We start from the raw sequence: 21,098 nt of genomic DNA on the forward strand, positions 1-21,098 counted from the left end.
CTTATACTATTCCTCTGCCCAGAAAGTTCTGTGTCTCACCATTCTTGGAACTGTTCCTTTCCTCCTTGTTTCTATCAGACACATGAGTTACTGCTTCCTCTCCCTCTTGGATACATTGATGTGGGAATATTACAGAGGGTGAAAAATGGTCACTGCCCCTCACTCATTCTTCTATAAAATAATTTTCTCTTAACTTGTATTTATTTTACACAAAGTAAAACTTATTAAAAATACATATTCCTCAGACCAAATAAAAGAGAAGTTCAGTTTCTTAAAAGTATAAAACCATGAAGCTGGAAAGTACCTAATCAAAGCTCTTACTAAACCTCCTGGCGTTGATCAAAAATAGCCACAAATTCTTTGTAACAACTCTCAACAAGAAGTGGAGTTTGTTTTCCCACATCTTGAATCTGTGTTGGCCCCATGACCTGCTTTGACTAATAGAATGTGTTGTAATTAACACTGCAGATGTTCTAAGAATAGGTCCTAAAATGCTGCTGTCTCATGAACAAGTCCAAGTTAGCCTCCTGGAGGATGACGGATGTGTGGAGAGGGGTCTCAGCCGTCATCGCTGGCAGTCGGCAGCCAAATGAAGCTGAACACATGAGTGAGCCCAGCTGACACCACGTGGAGCAGAGACAGGATTACTGACAGATTTCAGCCCAAGTTGCCAACCCACAAAATCATGACCAAATAAATGGTTGTTGTTATAACGAGCTCATATTTTACAAAGAAACAGCTGATACACCTTCCTAATACCAGTTATCCAATAAAGATCTCCCTTCTCACTGGCTCATAGTTTAAGTGGTTCTAGAAGAAATATTAGGAGGGATCACACACCTTTCTGTATTCTGTGAGTCACAAAGAATTTACTAATTCAATAATACTTGCATTGCCATGTCGTCATTATGTGCTGGGACAGTAAGATGCCCCTATGTGGATTCACGAGATTTTACTAAAACCCAGTGGCCACAGTTATGAGACATGCATATGTTACCTGATATTGAAGTAGATAATTTAACAAACATTAATGGAGTCTGAAGATTTTCCCTTCATAGGTGCAAATATCATGCCAATTGACTCCAACGAGCTATGTCATAATCCACAGTCTAGAGGTTAATGTTCACTTCAAGAGTCAATCAAAGCCAACTCACAAACAAGTGAGAACACAAAGACAGAAGACCTCCCTACCTGCAGGCTGAAATCTATGCTGTGCCATGCCATGAGTCTCTGTCATGTCCTCTGTATTGCTGACTACCCAACTAGTCACAGCTGACTTGAATCAGATCAGGATTTGGCCATCTCACAACTAAGCCTGGAATTGCAACCTTCAGCACTGATGCACTGCTATTCCTCTCTCCTCTTCTAGACCCCATTTCACAGTGGAAACAATCACAAGGCAAGAAGAGTCCCTTTCTCCCCTCCTTCCTTCCTCCCTCCCTCCCTCCCTTTCTCTCTCTCTCTCCTCTAGCTGAGATCCTTTTACACAAAAGAAGTCCACCTTTCCAACTTCCAGTTGTACTGACTTTGTTGCCTTACCATGAACAAATAGAAACTTCTATTGCACATGTGATCTAGGGCTCTGAAACTTAATTCAGGTCTGTTAGCAAAAACCTGACTGAACAGAAATGGGCCCTTTAGATCTTGTTTCTCCCCTGTTTTCATCAGTGAAATAGCATCCCCCAGACAGCAATAAAGAGGCCATGTAGTTAGAAGCCCCATGGACTTGTCAGCAGGATGGAGTCGAAAAGGAATGCTGGGGCTGAGGGGAAAGCCTTCTTATTGTGGGAGCAAGCACACACTTCTCAGAGAAAATCACAGCGGGTGTTTTGATACCTTGGACAGGTGCGTTGGGTGTGTAAAAAGTAAACGCAAGGTTTCAGGAAAGAAAAATATCATAAGAATAAAACCGAGCATACTGTTTCCATATGACCCAGCAATTTTGCTCCTTGGTATTTACCCAAATGAGCTGAAAACTTATGTCCACACAAAAACCTGCACATGAATGTTTACAGCAGCTTTACTCAGAATTGCCAAAACTTGGAAGCAACTAAGATGTCCTTCAATAGGTGAATGGGTAAGCAAACTGTGATATACCCATACGATGGATACTGGTGAAGAAAGAAATGAGCTATCAAGCCATGAAAAGACATGGAGGAAACTTAAATGAGTATTTCTAAGTGAAAGTAGCCAACCTGAAAAGGCTGCATACTGTATGATTCCTACTATATGACATTCTGGAAGAGGTAAAACTATGGAGATAGTAAACAGATCAGTGATTGTCAGGGGTTGGAGGGGAAAGGGGTAGGGATGAATGGGCAGAGCACAGAGGAATTTTAGGGCAGTGAAAGTACTTTGTATGGTATTTTAACGTTGGATACGTGTCGTTATATATTTGTCAAAACCCATAGAACGTACAACGTAAAGAGTGAACCTTAATATAAACTATGGACTTTAGTTAATAATAATGTATGGATAATTTCTGTAAACCTAAAACTTCCCCCCAAAATGAACCCTATTAATTAAAAAAAATGTCATAAGAAAAGGAAGAGGCTGTCCCGTCCTGGAATGGGCTACGTGCAGGGCCCACAGATCCATGAGGCCCAGCAGGCACAGGGTCTAGGGCCCATGATGTTTTTTAGGGACCCACATAGATGTTTTAATTTTAATTTCTTTAAAACTCAGAAGGAAAACATGGATATAATAATACATATATTGGGCTGGGTTTTTCTGTAACATCTTCCCTTAAGATGTTACAGAAAAACCCGAACGAACTTTTCAGCCAGCCCAATATAATCATAAATCCAGGCTTTATACCACCTCAGTCATAAAATATACTTTAAAATATATGATGGGAGAAGGGGCTCATAAAGGCACAAGTGTCCAGGGCCCACAAATGTTATACTAAGGTCCTTGCTGTGTGGGCGTGAAACATAATACCCAGTGAATTTGGGTGTGGGCCTGCTCCATGGCTGGGGCTCAGCTGGAAATGAGCTAAGAGCTTCACACAGAGCTGGGCTGTTAAGAAAAGAAGGGGCCTGGGGTTGTTCTTGAAGAAGCCTGGGCAAACAGCCTACTGGAAAAAAGGTAAAAAGCAAATTAGAAACTGCATGAGCGGGAGTAGAATGGGGCTGGTTGGGGGCAGGGGGTGGGAAGCTAGAGTATTTTCTGTGTAGGATAAGAAGCTGGGCTCAGAGGTACTAAGGCATTAAGTACCAATTACACAGGAACCTCCAGGTGGGAGCTGGATTCCTGGAAGCAGAGACCAGCTGAGACAGAAGAGTCCTGTTCTCAGGGTGTGGGGATGCCAGAGGGAAAGACTCCTCTCTGGCTGGGTAGAGACTGAACAGGCCTGGAAAGCACTTCTGGTGGTTGTTTGTGTTTCACACACACACACACACACACACACACACACACACAAACAGGAAATCATTCCTGGCAGAAAACCTGTGTGTGTTCTTCGTCCATCACAGATAAGAATGCTACGGCCTTGACTTAGATCCATCTCATTTTATGTGAGTAAATGAAGCATATTTTATCAGCCCCAGAGATAAGCAATCCAACCAAAGAGTGCTTTCATGAGTTACAAAAGCTTATAAACGTCTTGTCTCCATTCTTGTAGCAAACTTTCAAAATTAGCAATGCCTGAGAGGAGTAGGTCTTACCCATAAATCCTCACTGAAGGCAATTAAAACCATCATTCCATTTAGTTGTTGCATTTTCATCAGTTTCAAAAGATCTTGGGTCGAGAAATACTACTGGGTCTGATCTGACTTCTTTGCAATATGATATAATACAGTGGTTCTCCAACTTAGATGTGTGTAAGAATCACCTAGGGGGTTGTTAAAAAGGTAGATTCCCAAGGACCACCTCCCCCCTCCCCATTTTGGTTCAGTAGATGCAGGAATCTTCATTTTTAACAAGAATTTGAGTTGGTTTAGGTGCCAGTGACTGGTAGATCGTATTGTAAGAAACACAGTAAATCCCCAACATACTAACAAGTTCCATTCCGAGAGCGCGTTCATAGGTCCAATTTGTTCGTAAGTCTAACTAAGTTAGCCTAGGCACCCAACTAACACAATCGGCTATATAGTACTGTACCGTCATAGGTTTATAATACTTTTCACCCAAATAATACATAAAAAACAAACACAAAAAATAAAGAAAACATTGTTAATCTTACAGTACAGTACCTTGAAAAGGACAGTAGTACAGTATAACAGCTGGCATACAGGGGCTGGCATCGAGTGAACAGGCAAGAGGAGCTACTGACTGCAGGAGGGAGAGGAGGGGGGAGATGGTAGAGCTGAAGGATCGTCAGCAATAGGAGACGGAGGGCGAGCTGCAGTTTCATTCATGCCTGATGTTGATGGCACAGGTTCTGGTTCCTTGCTGGATTCAATTCTATCTACCCTCTTGAAAAAACAATCCAGTGATGTCTGGGTAGTAGCTCTTTTTTTCTCGCCACGGACAACACGGTAGCACTGGATTGCATTCTAAACAACTGCTGCAACCTTCGTGTACTGTTCTACGTTCGGGTGCTGTGCCTCAAAAACTAACACTGCCTCCTCAAATAAAGAAAATCCCCTTGCCATTTCCTGCGTTGTGAATCTCTTCGGTTCTTCAGTTACTTCTTCTTTCTCTTGTCTCTCTTCATCTTTTCTCTGGGCCTCCAGTTCCATCAGGTCTTCATTAGTAAGCTCCACGTTTGCATCTTTGAAAGTTCACAACTTGAAGGTTTGTATGTAGGGAACTTACTGTATCTTCATGGTGCTCAAGGTATAATCTCTAGTGAAGGGAAGGGTTTCTCCACCTTTTGGGCACCTTAGGATCCCCCAGGGAGTTTTTTACAATGCCAGTGTTTTACCCTCAGACTTAACAATTCCACTCCCATGTAAATATCCACCAGAAATATTCACCAAAAGATACATACAAGACTGTTTAAAGCATCACTACTTCATAATATCCCCAAACTGGAAAAATCCTAATGCTTATCAATCGTGGAACAAGATGTCATAAGAGTGGAATACTACACAACAATAGGAATAAACAAACTACAACTTTATCCAGCAACATGGATGAATCTTACAAGCATACTTTTCGGTGAAAGGGGCCAGACACACAAGAATGCACAACGTATGGTTCCATTAAAACATGTAAGTAAAGTTCAAAACGAGGCACAACTGCTCTATGGTGTTAGAAGTGCGGAGAATGGTTGTCCTTGAGGGTCTGGGGAGGTGGCGTGAGGGGGCTTCTGTGTCTGTAATGTTCAGTTGCTTGCTGTGGGTGTGGTTACATGGGAGTGTTCACTGTGTGAAATTCATCAGCCTATGCCCAGGTTCTGAGCACCGGTCTTGAAGGGTATGTTAAACTTCAACCAAATATCTATTAATACTTAAGGCTAAAAAAAAAACAAAAAAAGTCAGTGTCTGGGCTCTACCCAAGTCCAGTTAAATCTGAATTTCTTGTGTGAGTGTGGGCGCGTGTAGGTGGGAGGTCATAGGTGTCTGCAGTTAGAATTTTCCAGGTGATGCTATTGTACAGCTAAGGTCGAGAAACACTGCTCTAGAAAAAGCCTAATCTGGGTCTATAGCAAAGATCTTTCACTTATTAATTGTGTGACTTTTAAGGTGACAAACTGTCCCCTCAGATAAACTGACTGACCTGAACAGTTTACCTAACCTCTCTGAGCCCCCTCCTCTATCATAGGAGGTTGATAATCATGTCTACTCAGTAAAGTTACTTTGGATGTTAAATGGGAAAATTGCACAAAAGCACTCGGCATCATGCTGACCGCATCCCTCCTCTCCTTCTCCAGGGTGGTTCCTCTTCTATCTGATTTCTCCCTTGCCTGACAGACTTTCTCAGGAGATCCTCTACCATTTGGGCTGTCTTCCTCCTTGAGAAGAAAGGGTGTCCTTACCTGGATAAAGATGGAGTTTGCAGGCATAACGTGGTGAATGCACGGGGTGGAGCACCTTGTGGACTAAATGTGCATAACACAGCACTGTTTACATAAACTCCAAACACAGGCACACTCCATACCAATAAGCGTTATGAAAGCATTGACCAAATATGTTAGCATGATGGCCTGAGCATGAGCAATAGAAATAAAACAGGATAAATATGTAAACCCAACAGACAAAGAGGGCTTTGTATGAAACAATGATGTTCATATTCCATGGAGTCAGTTCATGCACCTGACCCCCCAGAAACACATGAATGAGAAAACATACACTGATATTTAGAAATGTATATTTTTTATGGAAACAAAGACAAAAGCTCAGGAATCCAATACAGTTGATTTCCTCCTACACTACCGGGACCCCCATACCTGAGGACCCCTTCTCATGAGAATATGGTTTTCTGGGAAGCGGAAATGAAGCTTGAGAGCCTTCTCCTGTTCTGGCAATCTTTTCCCCAAATATGTTTTCTCTTATGCTCTAGATGACTCATTCTTCCTTAATTACAAAGTTGAATACGTGCTTGATCAGTTTGGACGACTGGGTTGCTGGTCATGGATCATTATAAGTCATCAACCCGCACAAACTATGAGAAAATAGATGTGTGTTGCTTTAAACCATTAGGTTTGGGGATAATTTATCGTGCAGCAGCAGATAACGAATACAGCAGAGAATACCCTTCTCATGCTCGTGGACACATCCTGTTGACCATCATCTGCCGTCTGCCAGGCACCACCACTCCGTCCAATGAGTGTGTAAAACCTGCAGGCGTTGGCACCACTCCTGGGCATGTCAGCCACCTCCACTAGTTATCGTGTCCCCAAGAATCCCCAGTGCCATCCCCTACCAGATGCTACAGTCTCTCTCCTTCTTTGGTGTTTGTTTATAGGGGTAGCAATGAGTGGAATACAGGGGTTGGGGCGTGAGGGTAGCAGAATAGCACAAGAGTTAGTCGTGGAGCCTCTGGACTCTGAAGGCCTGTTTGCATCTTGGCTTTTCCAGTTGACCTTGTACCTCTTTAATTCTCAGTTTTCTCCTTGGTATAAAATGGGATTGATAATCATATCTACCTTATAGCACGGTGACAATTGAATTGGAGAATGTGTATGGCACTTAGCACAGCGCCTAACTATAAACAAACAAATAAATGGCTCTAGAGCCCAATAATCTGTATTCAAATCCCAGCTCCACCATTTACCTTGAACAAATTACTTAACATCTCGATGTGTCAGTTCCTCATCTATGAAATGGGGATAATAAACGTATCTACCTCATGAGGCTACTGGAAGAGTAAATGAGCAAATGAGCAAATACATGTAATATTACGTAGCACAGGCCTGTTAACAGTAATAACAATAATAGCAAACCATAATCAGAATCACCTCTCTCCTCACCTGACAATGAAGGCTTTTTTTTGCTTGTTTCTTTTAAGCTAGGTAAGACTTGTGCCTGCGTCATTCTTCCTGTGAGATAAATTCTGAAGCAGATATTCCTCGGTTCATCACGGAACTAAAACTTACTTTTTTTTAATAAGTGAGTTTGAAATTAATTTCTGATGGCATGAACTAAAAAATGGGCTGCAAGCAACTGCTTCTGGCTGATTATATCCACTTCTGAAAATTTTCTGTGTTACACCTCCAGCTTACACTGCCTTTCTCCTTTAGGTCAAAGTCTTTACTTTGATTTCCTTGTATTTCAGGATTAAAATCTACTACATTTAGGATTCCTTCTCTGTAGGTATCAGCAGGGTTTAGGGGAGACTTGCAAAATCCCACAGAGTGGGAAGGGTACCTGGTGTGGATCACCATCTATACATTGGCTTCCCGTGAGATGTGACTCATACACCTGGTGCTTAGGGGTGATCATCCATCCCTTTGTGCAGTCATCCAAGATGTCCTTATCCCCATCAAATCCCTAGCCATACAGCCCACTCTATAACCTCCATCCAGCTCCCCTGAATATAATGTGCAGGATGAACTTGTACACATCACAGCTTTCACAGCCTCAGCCTTGAGATGTTCAGGGGCTCACGCTCCTTCTGAAACCTTACCCTGTAACTTACACACACAAGGCCTATAAAGCAGAAACAAAATAATTAACAGAAACCCCCAAGCTTGTCTTGCAGAGTACCAGGGAAACCAGGTATGGAAGCACTAACAGCCCCTTCCACTGAGCATCACACAGGCACATTGAGGGACTAGAAGGATTGATCATGAAATTTGGACATCATATGCCGAAAATCTACCAAGCGTAACATATGGAACTCTCCCGATATTGCACATGCCACTCATGAAGAGACATGAAGGACAGTCACACCTGCAGAGAGGACTCCTGAAACTTCCTCTTACTTTCCACCAATCGTTTCCGAACCCCCTCCCTGTCTTGCTCCCTACTTCCATGATAAATACCCCACTCAAAAGCCCACTGGGGAGACAGAGCTGAGCTATGCCTCCTGTCTCCTCACTTGGTTGCCCTGCAATAAAGCCTTTCTCTTTCTGCAAAAGACCTTTGCCTCTTTTGGTCTTGCTGTTACACAGGGCAACAGCCCCACTTGCTCGGTTACACTTCCTTTCAGCCAACTTTGCCAGTGGACGTCAGTAACCCGGCTGCTCTCCCAGCACTGGGCTGGGGCTCATGGGACACCCTGAGACTACCTCAGGCCCACTCACCTGGACACCTCCTGTGGTCGTGGCAATCCGACAGTTTTGGGAACCAGGAGATTCCATCCTAGACTTGGTGTCTTCTCCACAGCCTCACCCCGGGAAACGAGGCACAGTTCTCCTCTGCTTTGGGACGTCCCAACTCAACAGGGTATCCACAGATGCCTGAAGATATTAACAATAATCACCTCTAAATGTGGGACTATGGATGGGTTTTATTTTCTTACTTAATCTATTCTGCATTCTCTACTGATTTTTCTTTTTATATTTTACAAAGAACATAATATTAAAAAATGAAAGTTGTAAATAATTACTGTAACATCACAAACAGTAGGGTGTGTTATTCTATAAATGGTAATGCAAAAAAAAAAAAAACCCCTCAATTTTGAACCACATTTCACATGATAAACTAAAACAAATTTCCTTTGACCACATAATCCTGCTTCTGGAGAGCAAGCCTAAAATTAATCAAAATGTGTCCAATGCTTTACTCACAATGCTATTCCTTGAAATATTATTTATAATAGAAACAAACTAGAAATAAACTAAATGTCTAAGCATAGGGGGAATGATTGAGTACATTATAACCATAAAACAGAATTTTTTACAACAACTAAAAATGTTTGATGTAAAAACAATTTTAAGAAGAGTATTTATGAACGTATAGAAAAGTTTATTTTGTGGTCCTAAGTTTAAAACTATATGGTTAACTGAGCACGACCCTATGGGGCCTTCTTGGAACTGACCTCCCCCCATGTCCTCTGCCTGCCCCTTGTCAGTAGAAGAACTTTAGCCAAAGAATAAATTTAATCAGAGAAGTGAGAAGATGCAGAAAGGAAAATAGTCAAGCAAGAAACAATAATAATAGTTTAACCATTTAACAAAGTCAAGGACCTTTAGTTCCTCCTCAAGGGCTATAGATAACGTTCTGAGCCAGGTCCTTCAAGCTCTTTTCCAGATACTGAAACCCCCATCAAGTGTAAGAAGTTAATTGTATGCCGCCCACAAGCACGGAGACCCTAGACCAGCTGGAACCAATAAGGTTGATGATGTTGACTCCCGATTTCCTCACCACCACCCTATCAGAAGAATGTCCATGAGCTGATCACACCCCCCACAAGCCTCTCCTCAGCACGTAGCCCCTTCCTCTTTTCCCTGTATATATATGCACAGAAACAGCACTCTTGTAATGGTATCATGAGTGGTGAGAATATGGATGATTAATATTTCCTTACTTATAATCTACATTTTCTAGTTTTACTATAATGAGCATATATCATTTTGTTATCACAAAGTTTTTTTTCTTTAAGGAAGTGACAAGAATCACTAAATAAATATACGAAGAGTATTAGCATCCTGTCCAGGTGGTTAACAGATAAACATATTCTTATACTTCTGTAATTTCCATGTTCTGAGGGGAAAAAATTTACAACTGTTGAGCAGTTAGATAGGAACAAATTAAAATACATGCACCTTTTTCATTTTCCATTTATTAAACTAGCAAAAGAAAATAAAAATGGATAAAATCTCTAAGTGTCACTCTCATAAAATAATCCATGCATTTTGAATCAGGGAGAACTGGACACAAGGTTGCAATATTTGAAGTTCATTCACATGAATCAGTATTACAAAAGGCTGAAAGGACTTTCCTGTTCCTTCCAGGGTTGGAAGTGTCTGCCCACACCCAGCCTCTAGCTCCTCCCTCTGCAGCCAGAGTCAGCACCATTAAGCGGGGCAGAAGACAACTAATCTGCTCACTCACGACTATTTTGCACTCACCATGGCAACCTTTGTGGAGCTCAGTACTAAGGCCAAGATGCCCATCTTGGGCCTGGGCACCTGGAAGGAATGTATGCAAGGATTTGGACACCTACTTCCCTCGAGGGGCTTTGGGCATTTTCTCCTGTCAGTAGGGAAAGCTCAGAGGCAAGGGTTTGGAGAGGTAAATGTTGGGCCCTGGAGGCAGGACCGAGGTTGCTTTGCTTTCTCAGGGCTGATTCAGGCTGCAAAGCTCCAAGACTGGCTTTTTCCAGCAGTGGTGATAGCTTTGCTAGCAAGTATCAAGTTTTAAACAGTTTGGGGACTAAAAAACACACTTGCTTTCCTGGGCACTTTCTCTCTCAGCAGCCTTTCCCTCTCAACTCCCCCTGGCTCTGGGACACTTAGAGGGCCCTGGGTTGGCTGCTGTGGCCTGGGGGGTTGGTAGGAGGGGCTGGGAGGGCTCAGGAGGCTCTGGCACTTCACTGCTGCCTAGGGTGGAACCTGCCCGGGCAGCATCAGCACTCCCGGGGAGAGTGCTGAGAATCAGAAGCTGAGGCCCCACCCCAGGCTACTGAGTTGGAACCTGTTCTTTAACAATCTCCAGAGCATAGTAGAATCTGAGAAGGCTGCGACCACAGGGAGGGCAGTCCCAGAGAGAGGGGCGCCTGGGCTGGGAGTCGGGGAGCTCGGGCTCCCCAGGTGTTGCTAGAGTGAGCTGGCAAAACCCAGAAAGGCACTCCCAGTGCTCAGGGAAGCAGATTCCCGAGCCTCTCTTAGGATAAGTTTAAAGTGTCTTCCCATCATTTTCTAACTGCCTTCGCTCTCACTTCCGTCCGTGATGGCGCCATCCTAACTAGTTCCAGTTCTCTACATACCTTCTTCTCTCTTGTCCCTCTGTTGAGTCTTTCTCCTCTGACTTTGTCCTTCTCTGCACCTGGTTTTCTCATCTCCTCTCTTGGGTTTGCAGGTAGGCTCCCTCCTAGTCCCGGGACTGGGTCATTCTCAGGAAGCTCTCCCGGATAATCTGGGCGAGCAGATTAATTCCAGCTTGATTCATCCCAGCTTCTCTTGCTTGAACAGGGCTGCTTTTCTCCAAATCAGAGCTTTGACTTTGACACAGATGTGACAAATAATTGCTTCCAGATCTCCAGTGAATCTGCTCACCTCGTATAAATTTACCCAAAAAGGGGACTTCCCTGGTGGCGCAGTGGTTAAGAATCCGCCTGCCAATGCAGGGGACACGGGTTTGAGCCCTGGTCCAGGAAGATCCCACATGCCACAGAGTAACTAAGCCCGTGTGCCACAACTACTGAGCCTGCGCTCTAGAGCCCGTGCTCCGCAACAGAAATCACCGCAGTGAGAAGCCCACGCACGGCAATCAGGAGTAGCTTCAGCACGCGGCAACTAGAGAAAGCCGGCGCACAGCGAGGAAGACCCAACGCAGCCAAAAATAGATAAATAAATAAATTTATTTAAAAAACCCCACTAATCTGAAAAAAAATAAAGCTAGATGAATTGGGAGATTGGGATTGACATATATACACTAATATGTATAAAATGGATAACTAATAAGAACCTGCTGTATAAAAAAATAAATAAAATTCAAAAATTCGGAAAAAAAAAGAATATAGCACTCAAAGCAGTATTGTATAAAGATATAATCAATGTGATGCCAAGTATTTGATACCAAGTATTTATCAAAGATACCATATGCTTTTGGTCTTTATTTTTGTACAATAATTACTTTTGAAAAGACAACTTAAAAGTTGGATTACTAAGTTCAACTATGCTTCGTCAATATTTCTTCTTCTAGCCCTACAAAGCAATACTGGATCTACTCTAATAAGTGATTTTTCACTGGAATAAATAAATAAATAAATAAAAAGTTTACCCAAAAAATTATTTTCAGAATTTCAGAATTAGATGTAAGGATTATGAAGGGAAACATTTTCAAGGCGTAGGGATGATGTAATTTTTATGGCTTATGTGTTTACCAGTGAAGGTAAAGTAGGGTGTAGTGATTGGGAGGGGCATCCAGGGATGCTTCTTTCTTTTATTTTTATTTATATATTTGGCTGCTTTTGGTCTTAGTTGGGGCATGCAGGTTGCGGTGCGCGAGCTCTTGGTTCCGGAGCGCGGGCTATAGAGCGCTCGGGCTTACTTGCCCCACAGCATGTGGGATCTTAGTTCCCCAACCAGGGATGGAACACACATCCCCTGCATTGGTAGGTGGATTCTTAACCACTGGACCACCAGGGAAGTCCCCAGGGATGCTTCTGAATGTGTTTATTATTTCATGATGACAGAAGAGGTTTGAAAAAGATTTTGTGAAAGATCAGTATTAAGTACTTTTTTTTCATTGTTTGGCTTTGCTAGGTTAGAAAGAATGTGGTATTTTTAATGCCCTTCCTCCCTCCCTTCCTTCCTTCCCTCCTTTCTCTTTTTCTTTCTTCCTTTTTTCTTCCTTTCTTCCTTTCTCTCTTTCTCCCTTTCTCTCCTCTCTTTTCTTTCTTCCTTTCTCCCTTTCTTCCTTTCTCTTTCTTCCTTTCTTTCTCTCTTTCATCCTTTCTTTCTTTCTTTCTTCCTTTCTCTTTCTTCCTTTCTCTCTTCCTCTTCCTCTCTTTCTTTTTCTTTCTCTTTCTTTCTTTCTTTCTTTCTTTCTCTTCTTTCTTGCCTTGTGGGGGTGGGGGGAGGAATAAACCCCGTTCTTACAAGGTTTTCTATTTCTCCTTTTTCTGAAACAACAGTTATATAATGCCTTGCATCCATTGACCCTTAGGTGTGTGCCCAGTGCTGTGCTGCAAATGACATTCATTGTGGCCCTTAACACAACGACCTCATGAGGCAGGTGCTATTGTTATTATTCCCATTTTGTAGACTAGGTTTAGAGAAGTTAAGTAATCTGCTCAGGCCACACACCTAGTATGCGATGAGCCTGGATTTATGCAGTAATGACCATTTTCTCTCTCTGAAGATTCCTTTGAGTTACTTCAAAATCCAGCCTTCAGCCTGGTCATTAGGAGTTTGCAGTCTCTTCCACACACCTGGAGACATTTCCTGGCTGGAGGGTGAACCTGGATTAGAAGGGAGTGGGCTTGAGCTAGGATACAACAGGAGGCTATAATCATAAAGTTAATTCACTTTCCTTTAAAAGTTTTCCAAAGCACGTTTTCTTCCCAGGTGTCCCCTGGAAAAGGGGACCCCAGGGAAACCTTGGTTTGGAGAAGCTGGGCTGTATAGGAGAGCCTGTTGAAGGTGGTCTGGGGATAAGAGTCTATGATGGTCTTTTCTTTTTCCTTCTGGTCTACCCCAGGCAAAGTCAGAGAGGCTGTGAAGGTGGCCACTGACGTAGGATGTCGCCACTTGGACTGTGCTTATGCCTGCAAGAACGAGCATGAGGTGGGGGGAAGCCATCCAAGAGAAGATCCGAGAGAAGGTAGTGAAGCAGGAGGTGGGAGGACTGCACTTCAAGGCAGGCGGAAGTATTGGATTTGGTCAGCACCCAGAACTCTGCCAGCCTTTGCTCTAAGTACTCTGGTCATTTCCCCCAGCCATCTTCATTTCCCCTGCTGCCTTTATAACATCCCTGGATACAAACATCCACACTCTAGCCCAGTATTGGTGTGCAGAGACGCTGCTGCTACCCTACCCATCTCGACTGGGTTTTCCCTTTGTGGGGATGGCTCCACTGAGCCATAGCAGTGCCCTTAGCATCCCCGTTCCCCATCAGTGGGCTCCATCTGCCCCGTGGCAGTTAAAAGCTAAGGCTGCAGTCAGAAATGGATCCTGAAACTCCACCTTTCAGCACTGCGGTCTCAGTGGTTGTGGCCCAGACGTTCTCAGCCAGCAGGTATTTTGGAAAATGGTGGGAGTGTTTTTTATTGTCATATATGAATTTCATTTTAGTTCAGTCTAGTAAAAGGCAAGTTACAAAATGTTATTTAAAAGGTGGGGGGATTGAGTGAGAGAGGGTTGAGAATCACTGAATCTGTATTATATCCAACTTGCTAAAAGGCACTAGTTACAGGTACTTGGAAAGTGCATGTATCTATAGGGGGACAAATAGACTCCACTGTATGCAGTGGTTGAGTCTGGATAAACTCCTTACAGCGTCATCACTTGGAGCCCATGGGCTTGGACACATGGGAGAGCAGAGAGAGGACCACCTGCTCCCAAAGGCTTAAGAACTTAAAAGCTGGTCGCAATTCCTGACTTCAGAAAGCCTACAGCTGAGGAAGAGAAAGGTACATGTAAACAAACACTGAATCCATGCCCAAATATGCTATGCAATGTAAGAGATACATAGAACACCAGGAGAGTTGAAAAGATAACTTGCCCTCGACACTTGAGAGGTCATTGACTTCCTGAGCGACCTGGTGACCTTGGATCCCTGGATTGTACATCTTAACCAACTGTGCTGTAAACAGCGTGCCCCTGGGTTAGATCAGGGTGAAGGTCAAAAAGCAGGGAGAGCGAGTATGATATGGCCCCTTCTTTGTCCCGTGCTGATACCTCAATGCTGTGCTCTCTGCAGTTGTGGCCCACCTTCTTGGAGAAGCATCTAGTGAGGGAAGCCTGTCAGAAGACCCTCAAGGATTTGAAACTGGACTATCTGGACCTCTATCTTATTCACTGGCCACAGGGATTACAGGCTGAAGCTACTCCCTGTCCCAATCTCTAGTTCCCAAGCAGGTGCTGGAAAATAGCACCTTTGCTAGGGCTGGGGGCCAGGGAGCTGGGGGCTGGAGACCAGGGGGAGCCGAAGCAGGAGGTCTTGCACTTCAGGACTTCATGGGAAGGTTGTCAGGATGCGACAGTGGAGCAGAAAGGCACTGGCCTGAAAGGGAGGCCGAGTCCATGTACTGCTGTGGAGGTGACCACGTGCCTTGGTTTTCTCTGTTATGTCTGAGAGAACTATGATTTCTGGCAGCCCAGGCAAACCACAACTGCCATGTCTCCTTGGTCCTGATTCCACACTGAGAGTTCCCCTCCCAGGGCAGCTCTTACATAATAATTTTTCAGGACTCAACCTTCTCATTAACCAAAGCACTGGGAATGCCATTTTGGGGAAGAGCCCAAGTATGGTCGTGCCCAAGTATGGTAGCCAGTCCTCAGTGAAGAAACAGAGCTCATTGCCTGGGGCTCTGCACCTGCCTGTGCCCGAGAGGCTGAGGGACGTGAATTCCCAGCTCTCTCACCTGGGTTTGCATGTGTTGATTAGCTAAGTAACCTAGTATAGGTTATGTAACTCCTCCAAGCCTCAGTTTCTCCTGCCTCTTAAAAAAAAATCTTCTAATAGATACTAATAATATATATCTTTTAGGATATGGTAATTTAAATATTAAGATAGCTGACACATATGGAGTGCAGGAAGTCATAGCTTATTTAATTACTGGCATCATCCTCATTTGCAAATGAGGACATTGAGACGTAGAGATTGGTGACTTTTTCAGGTCACGTATGGTGTGAGACAGAGCAGTGTCTCTGTCTCAAAAATACAGCCACTGAAACCCTTAACATGGTGCTCAGCACACAGTAAATATACACATTCACACATCAGGGGAGAGAAGTGTCCTGCTTCTCAGATCAAATAATGACCTATTCCACCTAATTCGTACTCAAAACTGAATTAAGGAATGGAAGTCTTTCTCTGATCATTTTTTTCTGAAACCGTTGTTATCTCTTGCCAATGCTAGGAGATAACAAAGTGAATGAGCAAACTGCAGATGAATAGTGACAAAAACTCCAAGAGCTCATTGTGTCGTTTTGCCAGCTTTCAGTTTGGGGGCACATGTAATTATGAGTTTGTGTTGTGTTTTACAGGTTAAACCTGTATTAAGCCTAACCTCTCTGAAAATCTTAGAATTGTTATAATTAAATGAAATATAACTTTTCTGTGGGTTGTTTGTTCAAAGGTATTTATTTGTAAGCACAGCATTCTTGTGGCTTTGAATTTTAACAAGTAACAGTAAGAAAATTTAGGTAGCAAAATTGACTTGATGATGGAGGGAAAGGGTTATGAGGCAGAGAAGCCATCATTTCATGATGGCAAGGTGAGCAATCCTGTAAATGTATTTGAAGGGAATTGTCTTTGGCAAGTAAATCATTAAATATGCCTTCTAGCGGCAGAAAGGCTGTTAAAAGGAGGTATGGAGAAAACTCCCTGAATTTCTATGTGTGAATTTTTAAGACTGTTATGAAGCTCTCTAGGTTGTATGTAAAAGGAAAACAAAAAAGGAAACATAAACTACCAGCCGGATCAAGAGCCATATGATAAAGATCTTCAGAATTACCATTTGATTTCCTCGACAAGAATTTATCATTTGCAGTTAGGTTCTGTAAGTCAAAATTAGCAATAATAAAAGAGCAGGGACTTCCCTGGCAGTCCAGTGGTTAAGATTCCGTGCTTCCACTGCAGGGAGTAAGGGTTCAATCCCTGGTCGGGGAACTAAAGATCCCGTGTGCCGTGTGGTGCAACCAAAAAATTAAAAAAAAAAAAAAAAAAGCAATGATTTATGTAATTAAGAGCCATACTAAATAATAACCTATTGGCAATATCATATCTCATGAGCAAGAGACTATACGTGGAAGTAAATCAAATAGTCTTGGGAAAATCTTACGAAGACATCTATTTGTCATACATTCTGCTATCTTGAGCATATAATTAAATATAAATCCATGGTAAATGTGACAGAACATCACTACTGTAAAAGGCATGAGCTGTTTGAGCCCACATACTCAAAAGTGGGTTCAAACTACAAGTTGAAAAATGCTGTTTTTTCTTATTTTTACATATTAATTTTTACCTTAATGACCACACAAGTCATTATCCAAGTACATAGTCTTAAATACTTGTTTGATATATTCACTAAAATAAATATATTAAGCCTGGATCTTCAAGAAAATATATTACTTTCTTTTTGCTAGTGACAAAATTGTAGCCATAAAAAGAAATGCAAATTCTGGTGCTTAACTATATTTTAAAAAAAGGCAACATATTTATTTTCCTACCATGAACAACCTCCTGTAAGAGAAATATTTCACGATGATGACTTAATGAATGATATAATGGTTTATGTGCATTATATGGACTCAACTCAATGAATGTTTTATTCCTGAGAATGAAAATTGTGGCAAAACCTACAACATAGCCTAAGGTTTCAGTAGACTCAGATTTTGCACTAAATTTGACGAGAAGGCTCTGTCATATATATTACCCTGGTAAAACATGACCTCTGAAATATCTTAGGAATTATTCTTTGTGGAGTATGTAGACTAACACACCTCTAGTGTTGGTTCCACAAGAGTTTTTGCCCTCATTTGTAACAATAGTATTCATTGTGGCAACTATGTCATTGTTCTCTGTAAAAAGTACCCTGATTTTCACAGTGCTGTATCCTTAGAATGGATTTGAGAATGACTGCTAAATGAAAGATTTTGAGGGCGTGAAAAGATTTTGATGACCAAGGTCAGAGGATCTAAGATGAAAAGGCAGGACTGAAGCAACTGATGTTTACGTGGACCCACAACCAGTTCAATAGAAACCTTCTTGAACACCCTGAAGCAGATGGGAGAAAAAAAGTGTAATGATGTCAAGATGTATCATACACCCACCTATACCTTCTCTATGGTACACAGAAACTGTTACATTGTGCCATTGCCCAACTCAGTTGTTTCAGGGACCTTGTGATCTCATCAATTGTAAACATTTTTGCCCAGTTCGAAGACCAACATCATCTACCCCTAGTGGCCCTCTATGCATTAAAATCACCTGGGGAGTTTTAAAGATCCCAACGCTGAGGCCACATCCTACACCAGTTTGGTAAGAAACTCTGGGGGTAGGATCTGGGCATCAGTATATTTTAAAGCTGTCAGGTGATTCCAAATTGCAGCCACATTTGAGAACCACTGGCTGAAGTGTCCCCTGAACACCTCATGCTTATCCCCACCTCAAAGCCTTTCCTCCTGCTTTCCTCTCTATCCATGGGCTGAATGGAAAATTCCTCTTCACGCTTTGGTTAATCCTTACGACGGTGGATCCTGTACCAGGTACTCCTGTCCCAGAGAGGACTAAGCCAAGCCAGGATCCCTGGGGTCCCTCTAGCACTGCCCAAAGGTGTCCCTTTCTATGACAGGCCATGGAGGAACTGGTGGATGAGGGGCTGGTGAAAAACACTGGGATCTCCAACTTCAACCACTTCCAGATCGAAAGGCTCTTGAACAAACCTAGACTGACATACAAACCAGTGCTTACCAGGTAAATTCTGTTTAGTAAAGGGTAAGGGTCCTGCGCTATTACTTCTTAAACATTTGGAGGCAAGTTCAATGCTTTGCACCGAGTCTCATTTGAAGGTCAGTCATCAGGTACTTCGTTGGTCACGTGAGACAGCTCTTGGGGTCTGGTTTAGCCAGGCTAGCAGTGGGCAGTGTTTGGCTTTTGCTTGACAGTCTTTTTTTTGTGTGTAGAACTCCCTGTGAGCAGCTCAAAAAGCAGGTGGACTTTCCTAGTGATGAGGATTGTTCGCTTTTACAGACTGAGTGTCACCCATTCCTCAGGCAGGAGAAACTGATCCAGTACTGCCAGTCCAAGGGCATCGTTGTCATGGCCTACAGCCCTCTGGGCTCTCCAGATAGACCTGGGCGAGGCATCTGATCTTCCTCTTGACATTCTTTAAGAAAAGCCATCAGATGGCTAGTGGGAAGCAGCTGCATAGCACAGGGAGATCAGCTCAACGCTTTGTGATGACCTAGAGGGGTGGGATAGGGAGGGTGGGAGGGAGGCTCAAGAGGGAGGGGATATGGGGATATATGTGTACATATAGCTGATTCACTTTGTTGTACAGCAGAAACTAACACAACACTATACTCCAATAAACAGTATAAAATTATACTCCAATTATACTCCAATAAATATTGGAACAGTGGGGAAAATATGGTAACTTAAAAAAAAAACAGCAACATGCCTGACCCTCTGGAATTACTCCGGTTCAGCCACCCAGCACTGGACCAACCTTTGCAAAAATACTGATGCTTCAAAGCCCATGGGTAAGACATGAAGCTTTCAAATCCTCCTGCCTTGTCTCCCACATGGAGAAGACTGATTGATGATCAGCCTTGGGACCATCGCTGGAGTAATATTCATCTACATATGGTAGCCATGATGATTATTCACACCAGCCATCTTTCTCCCTCTAGGGCCAAGGGTCCTTAATCTAGGACTCTTCCCTACTGGAGGATCCCAAGATTAAGGAGATTGCTGCAAAGCACAAAAAATCCACAGCCCAGGTACCAGGTATATAGTTTCTTTTCCGTCCAGCAGATCAGTCTTGTGTTTTATTCCTTGTGTTGTCTTCATCTAACTCCTTGAAGGTGAAAAAAACAGGAAAGGAAGCCCACTAAAGGCCCTTCCTTGAAAGCCTGTTTGTTTGGAACTCCAGGAAATCCCATGGTTATCACTGAAACAAGGATGGCATCTAACGGCTTCTGTTGAGTCCTGTTGTCCAGGAAGAAGAGCATGGCTATGCAGCCAAAAGATTTGGGTTCAGATCCCAGCTCCACTACTTATCAGCCTCATGACCCCAAACACTGTCCCAGGCCACTTTCCTTATTTTTAAAAAAGGAAGATTATGGAGTTGTTGTGAGGATTAAGGGAGATAACTGGCAGAGGACTGGCAGGTGTCTGATAGTTATAAAGTGCTCAGTCAACACTAGCTGTTGTACTAAAGATACAGTGAGTGGCAGAGATGTTTTATTTTTCTGAAAAAGTAGAGGGAGCAGTCCTTGTAGATAAGTGGAAACACCACGTTCCCTTCTGCACGGGTTCTGATCCGGTTCCATATCCGGAGGAACGTGGTCGTAATTCCCAAGTCTGTGACGCCAGCACGCATCGCTGAGAACTTTCAGGTAAGATTCCAGCTGGTTGGTCCTGGTTTTCTCAGTGAAGGAGGGGACGGGAGAGATTCCCTCACCAGGCCTCTCATGCTGTCCCTGTGTTTTCTGTGGGCTTTTCCCCCTTCCCAGCACCTTGCCATCTCTCAGGCCAGGGAGCTGACCTCAGAGCTGAGATGAATGACCAAGGATGGGCTGGGGGAGCAGCCGGTGAGGTCCTGTCAGGTCTGAGCACAGCTGTATCTCTGATTTGATCATGGGGACTCTGCCATCTTGAGGATATGAAGATTTAAAAGAATAAGTCAGATCTGGTAAATGCCAGCCAGATGGTGCCAAACTCCAACTGGGACCTGGAGGGATTTGACTTTCTCAATAAGACCCCATAATGCCCAACCTCTCAGGCCTGCTTTAGTCATTCATTAACTTGCAATAATTGCATTTTACATGACTAGAATTTTGTACCCTACTTATTGCATTATGGTGAGATTTTGCTATACATTATAGAGTTGAAAGGGGTACAGATTAGAGAGAGGCTCCTGTAGAAAATAATTTCCAGTAAAATTTGAAAGGACCCTCATCAGTGAACATTGTTGGAAATAAGCATTTTTTTTTGCTTTAATATTGAGCACACATGAATATAAGAGTGAAACATAAAACTGAACATAAAAACCATGCAAAAATAATAGGCTGTAAAGAATCTTGGAAAAAACCATTTGCCATGAATGTGACAGAAAACAGATGAGTAATTTTCTTACAATCAAAAAAGCTTATTCAAATCAGTAAGAAAAATCTAAGATGTCAAAAGAAAAGTTGGTGAATGAAAATT

The 21,098-nt window shown here is 42.9% G+C and overlaps 1 protein-coding gene and 1 long non-coding RNA gene across 11 annotated transcripts in view; one reads left to right on the forward strand and one right to left on the reverse strand.

Moving 5' to 3' along the window:
• LOC133096472 (uncharacterized) overlaps positions 1–21,098 on the reverse strand; it is a 117,684-nt gene that overhangs the window by 46,721 nt on the left and 49,865 nt on the right. For 9 of the 10 annotated variants that reach the window (XR_009701788.1, XR_009701785.1, XR_009701789.1 and 6 more), the window contains one exon: positions 8,633–8,788. This is a non-coding gene — a long non-coding RNA (uncharacterized LOC133096472). Of the gene's footprint in view, positions 1–6,313; positions 6,550–8,632; positions 8,789–21,098 lie in introns of those variants that run through there. The other variant, XR_009701791.1, reaches the window with a different exon arrangement.
• LOC133097038 (aldo-keto reductase family 1 member B10-like) lies at positions 10,404–20,452 on the forward strand. Its single transcript, XM_061199022.1, is given in 12 exon segments — positions 10,404–10,473; positions 12,724–12,729; positions 13,698–13,786; positions 13,788–13,856; positions 14,919–15,035; positions 18,520–18,630; positions 18,737–18,748; positions 18,918–19,024; positions 19,423–19,441; positions 19,601–19,668; positions 20,203–20,302; positions 20,405–20,452. Coding segments are annotated over 12 exon segments (816 nt in total).

The sequence above is a fragment of the Eubalaena glacialis genome, chromosome 8 (genome assembly GCF_028564815.1).
Source record: "Eubalaena glacialis isolate mEubGla1 chromosome 8, mEubGla1.1.hap2.+ XY, whole genome shotgun sequence".
NCBI lineage: Eukaryota > Metazoa > Chordata > Mammalia > Artiodactyla > Balaenidae > Eubalaena > Eubalaena glacialis.